The following is a 17,920-nucleotide window of genomic DNA, read 5'->3' on the forward strand; positions in this document are numbered from 1 at the left end:
TTTATTTCAGATATATTTTGGCTGGTTATACTTACTGGACATGCTGAGGTAGGTTTAAACATAAAAGAAATTTTGCTGTCTCTGTCCTTGCACTATTGTTGCTGCGATGACCCACTTTTAAGCAATGGATGAATCCCCCTGAAGTATTTTGACCTTTTTCTTGTGTAAAACTGTGGTTTCGGGAAAAATTATTAAAGGGTACGGTCACAGAAAATGGGGGAAATGTGAAGAATGGAATGAGAAAGTAACAGAAGACTGAAGCTTATTTGTTTCTGAATACAACTCTAACCAAGCGCGCTCATTTTTACATTGACGGTTGAAATTATTGTGCCTCAAGCCCTGAATTGTATCTTTTGGAAATATCTGTTTTCCAAATTCTGATGAAAAAGCACATTGAGTTAAAGGTGACCTCTTTATAACAGAAATACACAGAAACCTGAAGGATTATTCAGCAGAAATTACTGTTAGGTATCTGGGCTAAAGAGACTACTGCTGATTCCTTTGCAGAGTGGGTGAGTGTGCCTGGGCAGTCGGGTAAAGATGCAATGGAGTTCTGAACGAAAAGTGAAGTTTCATTTCTGTCAGTGGAGAGATTATGTTCATGTTTCGTATCAATGACCTTTCGTTGCAATTTCTAGTTCTGGTGAAAGGTCAGCAACCTGAAACATTAACTTTGTTCTTCTCCACAGAAGCTGTCTGACTAGAGTCTGTTCCAGCATTTTCTGGGCTCTGAAATTTTAGCAGTATGGCATTCACCAAAATAATACTTGAGTTGTTTGTGTCCCCCTCCTTACTGGGTTTTAATGTTTGTGCTGCTGATGGTCGTTTTCCCAACTCTTATTCAAATGGCTGCTTGACCAATGTAGCAGGTGGCAACTAAAGAATTGCCGACATTAGACATTGTTTTCGAAAAGACACAATGCTAACTTGGTTAGTTTCAGAAACTACTTTAGCCTGGTCCTGAATATTTTACTTGCCCATAAATTAAGTATCAACAGAAATCAGCAGTAGAGTTTCTGTTGTATAATGTGTCTTAATGTTGCAACCTGGTAGGTTACATAAAATTGGTAGAACAGATCATGTTGTGAATGCTAATCTTGGTGTTAATGCCTTTGACTAATTATGCTCAGGTAACAAGCTTTCCTTTTTAAATTTTCAAGGATGCTGAGGGAAGGACTCCGATCCATGTTGCTATTAGCAACCAGCACAGTGTAATCATTCAGCTTCTGATCTCTCATCCTGATATCCGGTTAAATGTAAGGGATCGGCAGGGTCTCACGCCGTTTGCCTGTGCTATGACCTACAAGAACAACAAGGCCGCAGAGTCTATCCTCAAACGGGAGCCAGGGGCAGCTGAACAGGCAAGAGTGACACTTACCACACTACTGTTTTTTTTGATTGTGGTATTTCACATCATTTTGATTGAAAGAAGTTGACTGGTCTGACAGCTGCAGGGTTACTGAGTGTTGAGGTCTGAGTTGGAAACTTGGAATAACTAGGTCCAAACTGAAAAAGATCAGCTTGCATATTTTAAAATTATTCAGCTTGCTGCTTGACGCTGTTATCTCTCTCAGCTAGTTATTTCTAGCTAGGTAGTAAAAATACTACATTTGACGCAGATATGATTTAAAAGTGAATGTGGATATGATTGTATATTAGCACAGTAATTTAATCTCTGTAACCTAGGTTTGAATCAGCTGGGTTCCCTTTAATAGGTGTCTTGACTGACATCAGGTTCTGTACTGGAAATTGTCCTTAAATGTGTTGTAGTTTGTCACACAGTTGGTAGCCTGGACTGACATGAGTAGTTGGAATAGAGACTGTGTTCCTAAAACGTTCTGTGGAATGAGAGATTTTGTGAATATTTTAGATTCTGTTCCCTGGTGTGTGGGGAAGAACAAATCCATTGGCAATCAATGTATTGTAGCCCCCAGAGTATCAAATGTGGAATTCAGCAGAAATACTTCTTTACTTTGTCTAACTTCACTTCAATCCCCACCAGTAGTGAAAGTGAATAGAATAGATGCATTTAATAAAAAGCTGGATAAGTATATGCGGGGAAAGGAAGCAAAAGGATGAGCAAGGGAGAAGGTAGTTTGCTTGCTGCATGGCCTAGGCTTGGTATCCTTTATAATGTTCTGTTCAAAGATCAACTGTATTGTTTTTGTTATGATTCTAACTGATCTTCTAAGACCAGTGAAATCCCAGACAGAAACCTCACTTAATAAATTCTGTTTAGGTTCATTTTCATTCTAATGGATTAGTCTGTCACTGGAATGTGAGCATGCAATATTGCAGATATTGTTTTAACAAAAAATTATCAAAACAAATTTAAAATACAACAAACCAAATGATTTTACTTATAAATTCCAAGATTAAGCACACAGTAGCCTTAACTTGATAAGTTTGTCACTTGGAACTTTAATGTATTGTGGAGTGGCACATGGGCTTTAATTTAGACAAATGTGAGATGCTGCATTTTGGAAAGTCAAATCGGGATAGGACTTTTCACACCTTCACTCCTGGGGAGTGTTGCTGAACAAAGCAACCTTGGAGTGCAGGCTCAGCTCCTTGAAAGTGGAGTCACAGGTCGACAGGAGAATGATGAAGGTATTTGGTATGCTTACCTTTATTGGTCAGTGCATTGAGTATAGGAAATGAGGTCATCTTGTAGCTGTACAAGACATTGGTTAGGCCACTATTGGAATAATGTGTGCAATTCTGATTTCCCTGCTTTGGAAGGATGTTGTGAAACTTGAAAGGGTTCAGAAAAGATGTACAAGGATGTCACCAAGATTGGAGGGTTTGAGCTAGAAGGCTGAATAGACTGGAGCTATTTTCCCTTGAACATGGGAGGCTCTTTATAAAATCATTAGGGATATGATAGGGTAAATAGCCAGGGTCTTTTTCTCTGGGGTAGGGGAATCAAAAACTGGAGGGCATTGGTTTAGGGTGAGGGGAGGAATATTTAGAAAGGACCGAAAGGGACAACGTTTTCATTCGGGGGGGGGGGGGGGGTGCATGTATGGATTGAGTGACCAGAGAAAGTGGTGGAGGCTGGTACAATTACAGCATTTTAAAAGGCATCTGGATGCGTTTATGAATAGGAGGGGATTATGGGCCTGTACAGGACATTAGTTAGACCACTATTGGAATAATGTGTGCAATTCTAATCTCCCTGCTAACAGGTTGATAACAAGGGACGAAACTTTCTTCACATTGCTGTACAGAACTCTGACATTGAGAGTGTGCTCTTCCTGATTAGCGTGCAGGCTAACGTGAACTCCCGAGTGCAGGATGCATCCAAGCTTACACCACTGCACCTTGCAGTACAAGCGGGCTCTGAGATAATAGTCCGTAATCTGGTAAGCACAATGTGATGGTACACTGAGATTTCTAGAAGTGCTTATTGCCTTCCCCTGATGTACTGTAACTCAAATATTATGGTAGAATAAGGTAATGAACTTTGCAGCAATGTTTAAGGTTTGGGGCTAAGACCTCCTTTAGACCAGACCAATTGAGGGAGCAACGCTGATAGTGGAGTAAGTCTGAAGATGACCTGCAATTGTTTAACTTTGCTAGAGTAGAGACTGAATTGCTGAGGTGGCAAGGGGCTGGGGGGTGGGGGGTATCGCCCTCTCTCCCTCCCTCTAGTGGCATGAGGGCAGTCTTATAATTCCAAGACTCAGACTCAACCAGTCAAACTCTTATACATGGTTCATATAGCAGGAATCAAGGAGGCAATGTGCTGTTTGCAGAGTGCGGCTGAATGGGACAGCAAAAGGAGCTGGAGAGGTGCAGATACTAAAATCATGGTTAAAACTGGCACCAGAGTTTTTTATTTGTAGATGCAATGCGTTGAAAAGTACTGAAGTTGTTATAGTAAACTTTTGTCGAACCTTGGTCAACGCTTGACTGTGCACCTTTGTAACAGTTGGATTGAATCTAAGAAAGTCATGCAGATGTAAATGGCCATTTTTATTAGATATTGCATAGGAATAGAAGTTATGAAGTAAAGAATCATTTTAAGCTTATTTTGTTGCTGGTTGCAAGACCATGATAGCTCTGTGCCCTGATTTATATTCTAGTATTTATTTGGTCACCAGGAATAAATTGAGGTTTCACACCATTCTTGCAAATGAGTCTTAGGAAACATTTTGCTTATACAGTCTCCATTATTCCATTTCTCCTGCCTATTCCTTGTCCTATCCCTGTCAGTGTAATGTTTGAACTCTGCAAACTGAGTGTAAGCCTTTTTATTAGATATTGCATAGGAATAGAAGTTATGAAGTAAAGAATCATTTTAAGCTTATTTTGTTGGTTGCAAGACCATGATAGCTCTGTGCCCTGATTTATATTCTAGTATTTGTTTGGTCACCAGGAATAAATTGAGGTTTCACACCATTCTTGCAAATGAGTCTTTGGAAACATTTTGCTTATACAGTCTCCATTATTCCATTTCTCCTGCCTATTCCTTGTCCTATCCCTGTCAGTGTAATGTTTGAACTCTGCAAACTGAGTGTAAGCCTTTGACGTAGATGAGCTTAGATTATCCGTACGTTACAACTCATTCTTGTTTTGTGTTGCACTACTGAACCTATTAATGATTATACCATGTGGTCCAAGACTCCAAAACAAATTACTCTTGTCAGGGTTGCTTTACATTGCTAGGTTTTTATTCCTCAATTATATATCCCTGTTTTCTGTTAAGTTTTATATAACTTGCTTTGGTTTTTCCTCTTTTGTCTTGCTGTCAAATGAAAGTGCTGTTGGTTTTGATTGTTTGGAGAAAGTGAGGACCGCAGATGCTGGAGATCAGAGCTGAAAGTTTTGCTGGAAAAGCGCAGCAGGTCAGGCAGCATCCAAAAAGCAGGAGAATCGACGTTTCGGGCATGAGCCCTTCTTCCTGAAGAAGGGCTCATGCCCGAAATGTCGATTCTCCTGTTCTCCTGACCTGCTGCGCTTTTCCAGCAACACCTTTTCAGCTTTGATTGTTTGTGATCCATATTACCCCAGTGAGTATTTCCTGTGTTTCAGCTGCTTGCAGGGGCCAAGGTGAATGAGCTAACGAAACACCGTCAGAATGCTCTCCATCTGGCAGCTCAACAGGACCTGCCAACTATCTGTTCGGTACTTCTGGAGAATGGTGTGGAATTTTCTGCTGTTGATGAGAATGGGAACAACGGTAGGAGATTTTTGCATGAAATGACTAAACAGTTGTGACCACTCCTTGTTAAACATGCTTTTTGAAACCACTTTCTGAACTGCACCTTAAACTTTGTGACCTTTTAATGCAAGACATCACAAGACATCATCTAGGAAGCTTGAATTTTACACTATAGCCAGAGAAGGCAATTTTAGGAACAGTCTGGGCAAGACATTATTTGATTAGATATATTGTAGAAATTACAATATGCAGTTCCAGAACTTGGTATGTCTTCAGCTAAAGGCTTAGCTGCGAGTTAAGCAATGGAATTGAGGATTCATGAGGACAGAAATGGACAAGGAAGGAAGATATCTTTTGCATCATGGCTGTCTCCATAATACATGTTTTGTAACATTATCCATTTGTCCACGTTGGGCTCATTTTCGGGTATTTCAATCTGGGAGCATTTTGTTATTTAAACCTTTCCTTCAATGGTGATGTGAGGCCAGGGCCATGTAAGTGGTTGATTTCCATAACACCTTTTGACAGCTGAGCTTGGAGCTAGAATAGTCAGCCTCGGAGGTTGGATATGGTGCTGTGTATGGAGCAGATAAAGAGCATTTGCAATTCTAAATGGTAGATCTGTAAGAGTAAATGAATAGAGGTTATGGAGAGTGCTGCTGAATTAAGATCTGTAAAATGAGACTGAGATTGGTGTCACATTAGTCAGGATGTTGATAGTGAGCTGATTATCAGTGGACCCAAAACCAAAGTGTTCCCCGGCACCAGCTGATCTGTATTTGAGGGGAAATGTGGAGTCTTTTGGGATCCTTGCAGCACAATACCCGTATCCCTACCTCCCAAGTTCAACTCCCACCTGCTGCAAAGGTGTTGTAATACATCTGAGCAGGTTGACTAAAATCGCTTTATGTAGAGTCTGAACCAAAGGTAGCTATGCCTCATTATCCTTGGCTTACGATTCAGTCAGCCTTGTACAGTTACTTTTTGCTGCAACATGAACAGATTTTAAAATTATCACTTTTTTTGCTGGCTGTCGGTGAGATATGGTGCTCGACAGAATGAGGACTATTGTAAAAGAATGGAATATATCTCAAAAGAGTAAAGCTCCCTTGTAGATCAATGCTGCTATGTCTTAACACACAGTCCTGAATGCTGAAAATCTGACATACCAAAAAAAAAGCTAGAAAAAGTTCAGCTGGTCTGGCAGGGTCTGCAGAGAGAGAGTTAATGATGCGGGTCTGCTGTGGTTTCTGGTCCAGTTTAAGTCACTGCCAGATTTGTTATGCCCCCAGCCCCCCCACCAACTCTTGTTTGCTTACAGTTAACTAAGGAAGCTAGCTTTGAAGTTACCGAACTTGGTACAGGCAAGCTAGTATGACTTGGATAACTGATCTGTGACTCTGGTACTGTTCAATGTTTTGCTGTTGTGTTCAATCATTCATTTGTATCAATTGTTATATAGGATTTAAAACTGGTCAGGTGTGGGAGGTGGGGTGGGGGGGGGAGAAAGTGAAACACAATCTCTGGAATACTCAAAAGACCATATTCAGGATTTGGGTTTTATTAACACACCAACTGCAACGTAGGCTGAGCGACATCTTGGTGTATCTGTTTTCTGTTAGCCGAAATGAATCTCTGATCTTTTAACTGTTGTTTGGCAGCTCTTCACTTGGCAGTTATGCACGGCCGCCTGAACGTCGTGCGTGTCCTTCTAACCGAATGTAGTGTTGATGCTGAAGTCTTCAATCTGAGGTATGACCGTCCAAGACTGAAGGAAGCTTATATGAGATCTAAAGTTTCCAGTTCAGTGTGTGTCTGTGTAGAAAATGTGTGTGGTGCTCCATTGACTGACTGATAAGGGTATGTTGCCTGACTTACGAAGAGAGTTTGAAATGAATACACTAACTTTGGAATTACGGTTGGTATTAGTGATGAACCAGCTTTCACTTCACTTTTAAGGTTTTTGATCCAATTAAACAGCAAACAAATGTTCCACAGAATCATTAGCCTCCGAGCATTTATTGCAGGCAATGCTAACGTAAAGGCTGCTTGTTTCTGTATCTACACTCAAATCAATGGTGGTTGGTGATATTCTGATTGTTCTTTTGCCCTGTTCATAGGGGGCAGTCACCTATGCATGTCTTGGGACATTATGGGAAGGAAAATGCAGCAACCATCTTTGAACTTTTCTTGGAATGTATGCCTGACTACCCCTTGGATAAGCCAGATTCTGAAGGCAACACAGGTAAGCATTCAACTGATTGGCAAAATCAGCTCCTCAAGTGTAGTAGTATTTAAAAATCTATAGAGTATAGTGCTTCTGACATTATTTTTCAAGTCTGTGGTTATTGCTACTTGAGACAACTTGACACCACTCAGGATTTAATTTTCCCTTGGTAATCCAAAATTGATGAATTATTATGAATTGTACTGGCTGGTCTCAGATGCATGCTTCTCAATATGGAGCAGAATTACACTGGAATTTTAGTGCGAAGATATCCAGGAGGTGGAAACCACATATTTAATCCTCTTATTGCAGATAGTGACTACATAGGAAGACTCCAAATCTGTTCAGCATCCCAAGAAGAGTATGATCTGCATCCGTGCAGGATGAAACGGTTAGAATTTGGAAGAATCCTTAAACCACAGCTGCAAAATGCTGTTGTATAACTTGGCAAATGTTGGAACATGTACTGGAGGTGACGTGAACTTGGGGAGAGACAGAATGGAGTGAGAACCATCTGGTGATTTTTTTTTTTTGGGTCAGAGCCTCCCATACCAGATTCAGTGACCATATCCCCAGTGCAGTGTTATATTCTGCACGTCTCACCTGCCTATCTCTCCGCTGATACACTAGCAATACGATGCTGTACGTTTCACTGGTGTGGATATGTCTCATGTTTGTTTTATGCAATCTGAGTGAGTGTGAGATGCACAGGTAATCCCATGAAATCGAAACAGGAATAGATTATTGGGGCTGTTGAGCAGCAGCTCTGTTTCTTAAAACATTACCTGTTGGTCTTAGATTTTAATTATTTTTAATTTTTGAATTTCCTTAGCCTAGCCTAAAGGAAAGCATTAATAATTCCAGAGGGGCATGGTAATGTCACTGGACTAGTAATGCTCTGGGGATTCAAATCTCTCAATGACAGCTGGTGGAATTTAAGTTCCATTTTATAAAATCTGGGATGTTGAATTTTTCTTTATCTTTAAGAAATCCATCTTATTCATTAATGGCCTTTTTTAGGGAAGGAAATCTGAGGTTGTTAGCCGATCAGTGACTCTGGATCCACAATAACGTAGTTGACTCTTTAGATGTCCACTGACATGGCCTGGCAAGCCACTCCGTTCGAGTGGCAATTAAGGATGGGTGAGAACTAACTGACTACCAGTGATTTCTATATCTCATTGAAGAATTTTTAAAAAATGATGAGCAGAAGCTGTTTCACCAATAGCTAACTTATTTCCATTAACTGCTGCCTGTGAAGCAGTCCCCTCTCCTAAAGCCAAGTGTCTGAGAGCTCATTAAAACAATCTAAGCATTACATGATGTGGAATGAGATGCTGATCTGTTGAAATGGTAGAAGTTGGGTGAAATGTTGACTGTTGCAGTTTTATGGAAGATTATGCTTTGTGCCACCTTGCATTAAAACTCAAGCTGAAGGTAATGTTTGAATTAATAGAAATTGCGCCTCTGAGTTGGTGTAGTGTAGTGTGTTGTCAGTATTTCTGGTTTAACATGTGACCTGTCTTGCTGGCAGTCCTGCTTTTGGCTTACATGAAGGGCAATGCTAACCTGTGTCGGGCCATTGTTCGAGCTGGAGCACGTCTGGGAGTCAACAACAATCAAGGGACCAACATCTTTAATTACCAGGTGGCCACCAAACAGCTGCTCTTCAGGCTTCTAGGTAATGTTTAAAATCATGGCAATTTATTCACCAGGTCCCTTTACAGTAACAAAAATTAATAAGCTGCCCTTTTAACACATGCAATCCTTTACAAATGTTTTGTTTAGTACTTGAATGGAGAGTCACTTAGTAACCAATACATTAAGTGTTTAAATTCCAGTATTGCAATTGGCATCTGAAATAGTTACCATCAAACATGAATCGTTTATTAACAGGAGATGAAAGTAATATTCTATTCTTTATCATGGTGGGAGAGTCAAAACTGAAGACTTACGGTGAGATGGGAAAGATTTTTTTTAAAAAAGGTAACTTTTCATGCAGTTGGTACGTGTATGGAACGAGCTGCCAGAGGAAATGGTGGAGGTGGGTATATCTTGATGGGCAGCTGAATAGCAAGGGTTTGGAGGGATGTGGGCTAAATGCTGGCAAATAGGACGAGGTCCCATTTGGGAAGTGTGGTTGGTGTGGACAAGTTGGACTGCAGGGTCTGTTCCTTTTGCTGTATGGTTTGATGACTTCTGACTCTATAAACTGTGATTCAGGTCTTTGGGTAAAGTTTTCTAGCTTTGTAAGACAGTGTAATACTTGCCTAGCTCAAACTGAACTACTTCTGCTCCAAAATTAAGAGCAGGAACCTCAGTTGACCACGTTTTTTTTTAGGATGTATAAAATGCAAGTGTTTAAACTTAATTTTCTTTAAAATGCAATTTTTCCTCAATTCTGACGGTGTTGCTTTTTAGGGAGGGATTTGTTGTAGATGTCACAACTGATCAAAAGGCATTGGGCTGAATGACCTAACTTCTGCTCCTATGTGTCTGCTCCACCATTCAGTCATGGCTGATAAGTGTCGCAAACCCATTTTCCTGCTTGCTCCTGTAACCTTCGATTACCCCTTGACAATCAAGAATCGCTGTTTTAAGTATACTCAATGACCTGGCCTCCACAGCCTTCTGTGGCAATGAATTCCATAGATTCCCCATTTTCTGGTGGAATTTTTCCTTTTATCTCCATTCTAAAAGGTCTTCCCTTTATTTTAAAGCTGTGCCCTCCGGGTCCTAGTCTCCTCCTGCTAATGGAAACATCTTCCCATGGTCCTCTCTGTTCAGTGTTTTGTAAGTTTCAATCAGATCTTTCTCCTCAACCCCCCCCCCCCCCCTCAAAATCCTCCTAAACGCCATCAAGGACAGACCCAGAGTCCTCAAACATTCCTCATATGTTAAGCCTTTCGTTTCTGGGATCATTCTCATGAGCCTCCTCTGCACTTGCTCCAGGCCTAGTACATCCTTCCTGAGGTATGGGGCCCAAGATTGCTCACTACTCCAAATGTGGTCTGATCAGAGTCTTTTTAAAGCCTCAATAACATCCATGTTTTTATATTCTAGTCCCCTCAAAATAAATGCCAACATTTTGTATTTACTTTCCCAACTAATGACTCAACCTGGAACTTTAACTTGCGAATCTTGAAGTAGGACTGCAATTCATTTTGCGATTCAGATTCTGAATTTTCTCCCCATTTAAAAATAGTCCATGCCTTTCTTCCTCCTACCAAAAGTGCATGATCTCCTTTTCCCACATTCTATTCCATCTGCCACTTCCTTTGCCCATTCTCCTAAGCTGTCCAAACACCTACTTCAGCATCTTTGCCGCCTCAATGCTACCTGCCCCATCACCTATCTTTGTGTCATCTGCAAGCTTAGCCAGAATGCCTTCACCTAGATCATGAATGTATAAAGTGAAAACCTGTGGTCCCAACACTGGCCCTTGTGGAACACCACTAGTCACCGGCTGCCATCGTGAGAAGGACCCTTGTATCCCCACTCTCTGCCAGACAGCCAAGCTTCTATCTGCCACTATGGGACCTTATCTTACTTGGCCTCCTCCTGTGCCACATGTTGTCAGAGGCCTTCTAGAAATCCAAGCAGATAACCTCCATTGGCTCTCCTTGTTACCACCTCAAAGAATTCTAACTGATTTGTCAGGCACGACCTTCCCTTGATGAAACCACGCTGACTCTGCCTACTTTACCATGCACTCCTAAGTATTGAGAAATCTCATCCTTCACAATGGGCTCCCAAATCTTACCAATAATTGAGGTCAGGCTAGTTGGCCTGTAATTTCCTGCCTTATGCCTTACTCCCTTTTTAAACAGTGAGATTACGTTAGTGATTTTTCCAGTCCTCTGTTACCCTCCCTGACACCAGTGATTCCTGGAAGATCACTACTAATATCTCCACTATCTTTTCAGTTATTCAACTATATTGCTCAAACTGTTCATGTAAGGTCATATATACATTTTTTTTCACAGATGTGTGAAGGAAACACTGAGTAAACTCTGTATTCTGCAGTCTTTGTTTAATCAGACTCTGTTTATATGCGCAATGAAATGCTGGGCTTTTGATAACACCTTGCGGTATGTCCCTTATCCCTTTCAATAGGACTCCACTTTCTTCTTGTCATTTTGTCTGAAGGCTCAAGCCTCTTTTAATGTTTGTATGCTATTCCTGTGTCTCCGTCTGTGTTTGTGTTCTCCGTCTGTGTGACTTAGCCATGATTTTAACTTCCCTCCCCATTGCCCTTTGAAAGGAGGCTGGCGATTTCTTTCGTCAATGAATCACTGCATCCTGAGAATCTGATACCGGCATGTAAACAATTTTGTGTTCAGTGCACTTTATTTCTGGGAAAAGAGATGGAGACCTAAAAATTATCTGACAACTTCCAAACTATTTAATTGTTGCTGTTTTCAGACATGCTGTCCAAGGAGCCGCCATGGTGTGAGGGCTCGAATTGCTTTGAGTGCATTTCCAAGTTTGGTGTTACCATGCGAAAACATCATTGGTGCGTTACCTTTTGCATGACCTTTTTTTTAAAATCACTGGTAGGGTGTGGGTGTTGTTGACTGGGCCAGCACTTGTTACTTATCCTTAGTTGCCCTTGACCAATATGTTTTGCATCCTTTTTTTTTAAAACAAATACTCATGTTTAAACTGAATTTTGTTTTTTAAAGATGCATTAACCCCCAAATAATGGAGGTTGATTTCCTCAGTTGGCTGGGAGGCTGTTTTGCAATACAGAATGATGCTAACAGTGTAGGTTTGATTCCCACACTGGCTGAGGTTATTTTCAAGGGGCAATTTCCCCCAAACATCTCTTCCTCTTGACTGAGGCATGGTGACCTTCGGGTTAAACCCCAACCAGTTGTCATGTTCTACCCTGCGCTCTTAATTAGCTGTTAACAGGCTTATTAAAAAAAAGGGGAGAACAAATTGCAGGAGAAACTCCACAGATCTGGGAGTATCTGTGGCAAGATGCTCCATAAGATGGAGGGACAGAATTGGGCCATTCGGCCCACCGAGCCTGCTTTACCATTCAATTGTAGCTGCTGTGTTTCTCGACCCCGTTCTCTTGCCTTGTTCCTCTAATATTTGATCCCTATACTAATCAAGAACCTAGATATCTCTGTCTGAAATACACTCAATGATGGGGCCGCCACAGTCTTCTGCAGTAATGAGTTCCACAGATTCACCACCCTTTGGCTGAAGCAATTCCTCCTCTGTTCTGAAGGGTTGTACCTTCACTCTGAGTCTGTGCCTTCTGGTGCTAGCCTCTCCTGTAGTGAAACCATCTTCTCGGTGTCCACTGTATCCAGACTCTCAGTATTCAGTAAGTTTTCAATGAAATTTCCCCCTCATCCTCCTCAACTCGATTGAGGACAGAGCCAGTGTCCTCAAGGCTGCTCATGTCAAGCCCTTTGTCTCGAGAGTTGTTCTTATCAAGCACCTCTTGACTTCCTCCAAGACCAGCACATCCTCCTTTCGATGCTGGGCCCCAAAACCACACTCAATATTCCAAAAGTGGTCTGACTAGAGCCTTACCCAGACTCCGCAGTAAATTCTTGCTCTTGTGTTCTAGCCCTCTTGGAAATAAATGCTAAGATTCCATTTGCCTTCCTGATTGCGAACTGAACCTGCATATTAATCTTGAGAATCTTCAACTATGTCTCCTAAGTCCCTTCATGCTTCAGATTTCCCAAATGTTTCCCTATTTAGAAAATAGTTTATGCTGCCTCTTCCACCAAAGTGCATAACCTCACACGTTCCCTCATTGTTTTCCAGACTTATTCCAGCACAATAACATTTCTCTTTCCACAGATGCTGCTTCAGTTTCTCCAGCAATTTCTGCTTTTGTTTCCGATCTGCAGTTTCACTTTGAGTACAAGTGAATTATTCTGTTCAATAAATACTGTTTTAATGTTAAATGCAGCTCTGCTAATTTTTAATGGCAGAGTATGGGTAATTGAGAGAAATAACATTGCTGTGTTTGAAGGAGCTGTGATCTGTGTTGATACATGTCCTCTCTGTCCCCTCAGCCGCCATTGTGGACGACTGCTCTGTCACAAGTGTTCAACAAAGGAAATTCCCATCATCAAGTTTGATCTGAACAAGCCTGTGAGGGTGTGCGACATTTGCTTTGATGTGCTGACCCTGGGTGGGGTTTCTTAGTCCTTGTTGGAGTTGCCATTATAATTAGTGTTTTAGCAGCACTACACAGCGCCTTCCCAGCAGTGGGGAACTCACATTGGACTGGCACCTTTTTGAAGAGAAGCCCGAACACTTGAGGGACTGCATTACGTTACTCCGATTGAAATTATGCTGTTTGATTCTCCAGTATATTAATGGACTCTGACGTGAATGGATGGATGTATAGCCATGTGAATCAATCAGAATTGACTGCTGGTGCTTATGGCTGAGGTTGGGTTTGACCCTATTCTGATTTAGGGTAGTATGGTAGAAATATTCAGGACCTTTCATATTAACACTCTCCAGCTTCTGATCTCGCTAGTACTTTCTTTTTAATCCAGTTCATTGATTATAAATAACACTTTTCCCATTCCCATTCCCAATAGTTATTGTCCAATGTCATCTTGATCCAGTAAAAGATGTCAAAGCGTGACACAGTATAGACGAGCTGGTTTGGGGCTGGGGGTGAAGGCAAGTAACAACTTGAGGGAATTGCCTGTCTTTTTTTTCTTGTGTAGACTCTACCTGGTAACTGTGTCTGTTTGGTTGTCAAGTTTCTGATCTGCATAGATCATCTGATCATAGATGACAGCAGCTGAATGTATAATCCTTGGTTTGCATCTCTGCAAGAACAAACTTAGTAACACTAATTTAGAGCAATGTTTTATTACCAATAGATGTGTTTGTGCATTTAAAAAGGGAAGTGCTGCCTATTTAGACCAAATGCGTGGTCATATACATGATAGAATATAGTCTCTTTTTAAACTGGAACGAGAGAGAACAAGTTTTAAAAAATCTTCATAGAGCCTTTGGCAATCTTGCTGTACAAACAGTACTTAACAATGGTTGATAAACCTCCCCAGTTTTAGTTCAGTTTGCCTGAATGTCCATTATATGGAGCAACACATGCAGCACTAACTCAGTTTGCAAATTGTCCCAATGTCACACAATACAGATAATTGTGTTCCACCAGGTATCCTGGAGGGGGCGGCTACTGCTCACTGCAGGCCCTCTGGAAAACCAAGACCGGTTGGAGCTGCTTCTCTAACTAGCTGGTGCTGGGCGCCTTCATCAAGGGTCTGTGTATCTAAAATAGACTAGGAAGGCCTCTTTGGGTATGCTATGTAAGTTGACCTTGCTGAAGGGGAAAGGGTTAAATTTGGACCAACGTTCTAATTTGTGTTGTCACACTGATTAAAGCACTATTCTAAGGATTGCCACTTGACAGTCGTCAAATTTGTGTGAAATATTTTCAGACTACCAATTCCTGTATTTTATGCATTTTGTACTGTGCTAGATAATGCTTCAAGATATTTTGGTAATGTTCAGCTTTATTGCATTGATCTGTTCAGGTGTAAAGCCTGTTGCTGCAAGTGAATGTGTGACCAGCTGAAATTCTGCATTTACATCCACTGTCTAATTCTGTGCTATGAGTATGTTATTGCTTGTTTCTGCTCCAGTGAGTGGGATGAAGGCTAAATCCAACCTTTTTGGAAAGAGTTCTAGTTTCCATTCTTGGTGGAGGTCAGCAGTTGTTGAGTACACATTCCATGTATTCTGATGTTGGTGCATTTGTGAGCAGAGCTAAACAATGTAATGAAGCAGATCTGAATAAACTTTCAGACGTTTCAGTGATTACTGCTCTGAACCAAAACATTGTCAGAGGCCATTTGTGGTCGTGTTGGTGGATTTATTCCAAAGGGAAATTTTAATCACACTCTGGGCCAGATTTCAAGCCATTCTCCTTTTTTTTATTTTTAAATGTATTGTGACTGCACCATCATATCCGGGTCCTGTGAGCGCAGCATCAGAGTTGACTTTACAGCATCAAGTCATCTATCATTATTTCCACCAGGGATTTAGCAGCAGATAAATCCAGAGACTTTCAGCTCTTAGAAAACCTGGATAGTGTAGACATTTAAGAATTGTAAGAGATCATGTTTTTGTAGACATACTGGCCTTCAAGTAGATCATTTTTCCAATTTGCCCTGGCACTTTAGCAATTAATGTTCGTATATTTTGACTAACAGCTTTGAGAAACAATGTGAAGGAGTTCATAGCAGAGAGATCTCCTCCTTTTGCATCGCTATATTTTTTAAATAAGTCTTTAATGTCTTTAAAATGTAATTCCAGCCAGCATTTCATTCTTCATCTGTCCTTTTGAAGATGGTCAGTTAAGCTTTCTTTAAATTGTGATTATTAGAACAGCTTGCCTCCAGTTCTTTTTAAAGTGAACTTGAAAGGGCTATGATTCTTCAGCCAATATTGGTGTACATGGTGGAAGTGGTTTTCAGGCTGCTTTATGCCAACTCCCTCATTCCCCTTTACCCCAGCAGGCCGATTTAATTACAATCCCCGAGGCCTGTAATAACTTGCAGGGAATCAAGTTGCACCAAAAGCACCAACATCTTATGTCATCTCCTCTCGCTGTTGCCCTGTGCCCTTGTATTTGAGTCTGCTCCTGTGTAATGTGATTTTTAACCCATTGAGAGCTGTTTCTGATATCCAGGTATTGATTCTAGAACAGGGCAAGGGAATGCTTTTTGAACAAAATGACGAGTAAAATTGTAGTTCAACTTCCCAATAAAAACCAAATTAATTTAGTGAGACCTGTTTAGTTTGAGTAGCAAGCACTCAATGGGTTAAAATTCATTTCAGACCTTAACCCCATTTAATCCATTATTCAGTATTAGAAAAATTGTTTTAGTAATGCCTAAGTTTTTGCACTAACATTGAACCTATTGCACAGAATTGTCTTAAGGTGTATGTATACTTATGTTTACAGTGTGTAGGTGAGGTAAGTCTGTACAGCAATGTCATTGAACAGTACCCAAGATATTGCTGGCAGTGATGCTTTAGAGAAATGATAATCAATATCATTCTCTTTGGTAACCAGCACTGACTGTGTGCACTTGTACAGTTGCTAGGGTTAAAGTCTGTAATCGCCAAAGGTGGATCGCACATAAAATGAGGCTTATGCCAGAGATGTGTTACTTTAATGGCAGCTGCCTGTGCCCCTGTGAAATGAGTGTATTGGAAACCACCATGTACCTAGGCAGCCACAGTGAGGGATGCAGCTGTAATGATAGACATTACAATACAATGGTAAAACTCAGTGCCTGTGTGTGGTTCTTTTTTTTAAGCTCTCTCAGATGTAGGAGCTTGTGTATTTGAAGTTTCACATGATATAATGGAGACTGCGATTTAGATTTCCAGCATGTGTGCAAGAAGAGCAAGCACTCTTCATTCTGGCCGAGCACATTCTGTATGAAGCTCACACGTGGCTGGTTCTCAGATTGTGATGGTATCCCTGAGGCTAGGATCAGTGGATGGCCTTCTCTTGGCTGATATGCAGTGCGTTGTCAAGCCTGAAACCTGGTATATAGAAATCGCAACTAGCAACAAATCAGGACCATTCACCTATATTGCACTTGTGCAGCCTTGCTGTGCTTAGATTGACTATTTTCCTATTGGTTGCTGGTTGCACATCAGGTCATTTAATCTTAAGGTGAATGGAGATTTAGATTCTAAAGCAAATTCTGATTCTTTTGAGTGCATCTCCATTTAAGGACCACTTAGAGTCAGATGTGCAGCACAGAAGCAGACCCTTCGGTCCAACTCGTCCATGTCAACCAGTTATCTTAAATTAATCTAGTCCCATTTACCAGCACTTGGCCCCTTCCTGTTCATATACCCATCCAATGTTGTAATTGTACCAGCTCCACCACTTCCTCTGGCAGCTCATTCCATACACGCACCAAGGGACTTTTGATATGCTTTCTGCTCTCCTGTAGTTTCTGGTGAGTGTAACAGAACACTGACCGTGTTTTCTAACAACCTTCACACTCCAAAGTACATCTTGTAGAACCATTCTATCAGGATGGACTTCTTTGGGAGCAGCAGAGCATCAGAGTAGTGTGCTGATGTCTAATTAATCTACCAACCTACTGATCAGTCCCCATGTGGGCATTTCAGTTTGAAGGAGGGAGAATTCCCTCCCTGGCTCTCACAAAGCTGACACTAATACTATCACATGACCAGAAACAGCAGATAGTTTAAATGCAAGCCCAGTGTCTGCACTTGACAAAGAGCAGTTTCATTTTTATAATTAACCAGACTTCAATTTTGTTCAGGTTATGAGTAGTGCTATTAGCCAGCATAACTTGGTCCTGGCAGAGCCTACTTGGCTCCTGACCTCATTATAGCCTTGGTTTAAACATTCACCTCCAGGCATTGGTTTGTCAAAGTGACTGCCTGGGACAAGGTGCATTTGACCAATATGGCAATAAGGAGGCTTAGCGAAACTAGAGTTGATGGAAATTGCAGTG

At 41.1% G+C, this 17,920-nt stretch overlaps 1 protein-coding gene across 4 annotated transcripts in view; it reads left to right on the forward strand.

Moving 5' to 3' along the window:
- ankfy1 (ankyrin repeat and FYVE domain containing 1) overlaps positions 1-16,707 on the forward strand; it is a 93,133-nt gene extending 76,426 nt beyond the window's left edge. For 3 of the 4 annotated variants that reach the window (XM_043718812.1, XM_043718811.1, XM_043718814.1), the window contains exons 18-25: positions 1,161-1,361; positions 3,189-3,365; positions 5,038-5,185; positions 6,829-6,919; positions 7,288-7,412; positions 8,929-9,075; positions 11,820-11,910; positions 13,442-16,707. In XM_043718812.1, the coding sequence (XP_043574747.1) occupies positions 1,161-1,361; positions 3,189-3,365; positions 5,038-5,185; positions 6,829-6,919; positions 7,288-7,412; positions 8,929-9,075; positions 11,820-11,910; positions 13,442-13,574 (1,113 nt within the window). In that variant the 3' untranslated portion in view covers positions 13,575-16,707. Of the gene's footprint in view, positions 1-1,160; positions 1,362-3,188; positions 3,366-5,037; positions 5,186-6,828; positions 6,920-7,287; positions 7,413-7,706; positions 7,786-8,928; positions 9,076-11,819; positions 11,911-13,441 lie in introns of those variants that run through there. The other variant, XR_006315831.1, reaches the window with a different exon arrangement.
- Positions 16,708-17,920: the final 1,213 nt, after the last annotated feature.

Source organism: Chiloscyllium plagiosum, chromosome 28, assembly GCF_004010195.1.
Source record: "Chiloscyllium plagiosum isolate BGI_BamShark_2017 chromosome 28, ASM401019v2, whole genome shotgun sequence".
Taxonomy (NCBI): Eukaryota; Metazoa; Chordata; class Chondrichthyes; order Orectolobiformes; family Hemiscylliidae; genus Chiloscyllium; species Chiloscyllium plagiosum.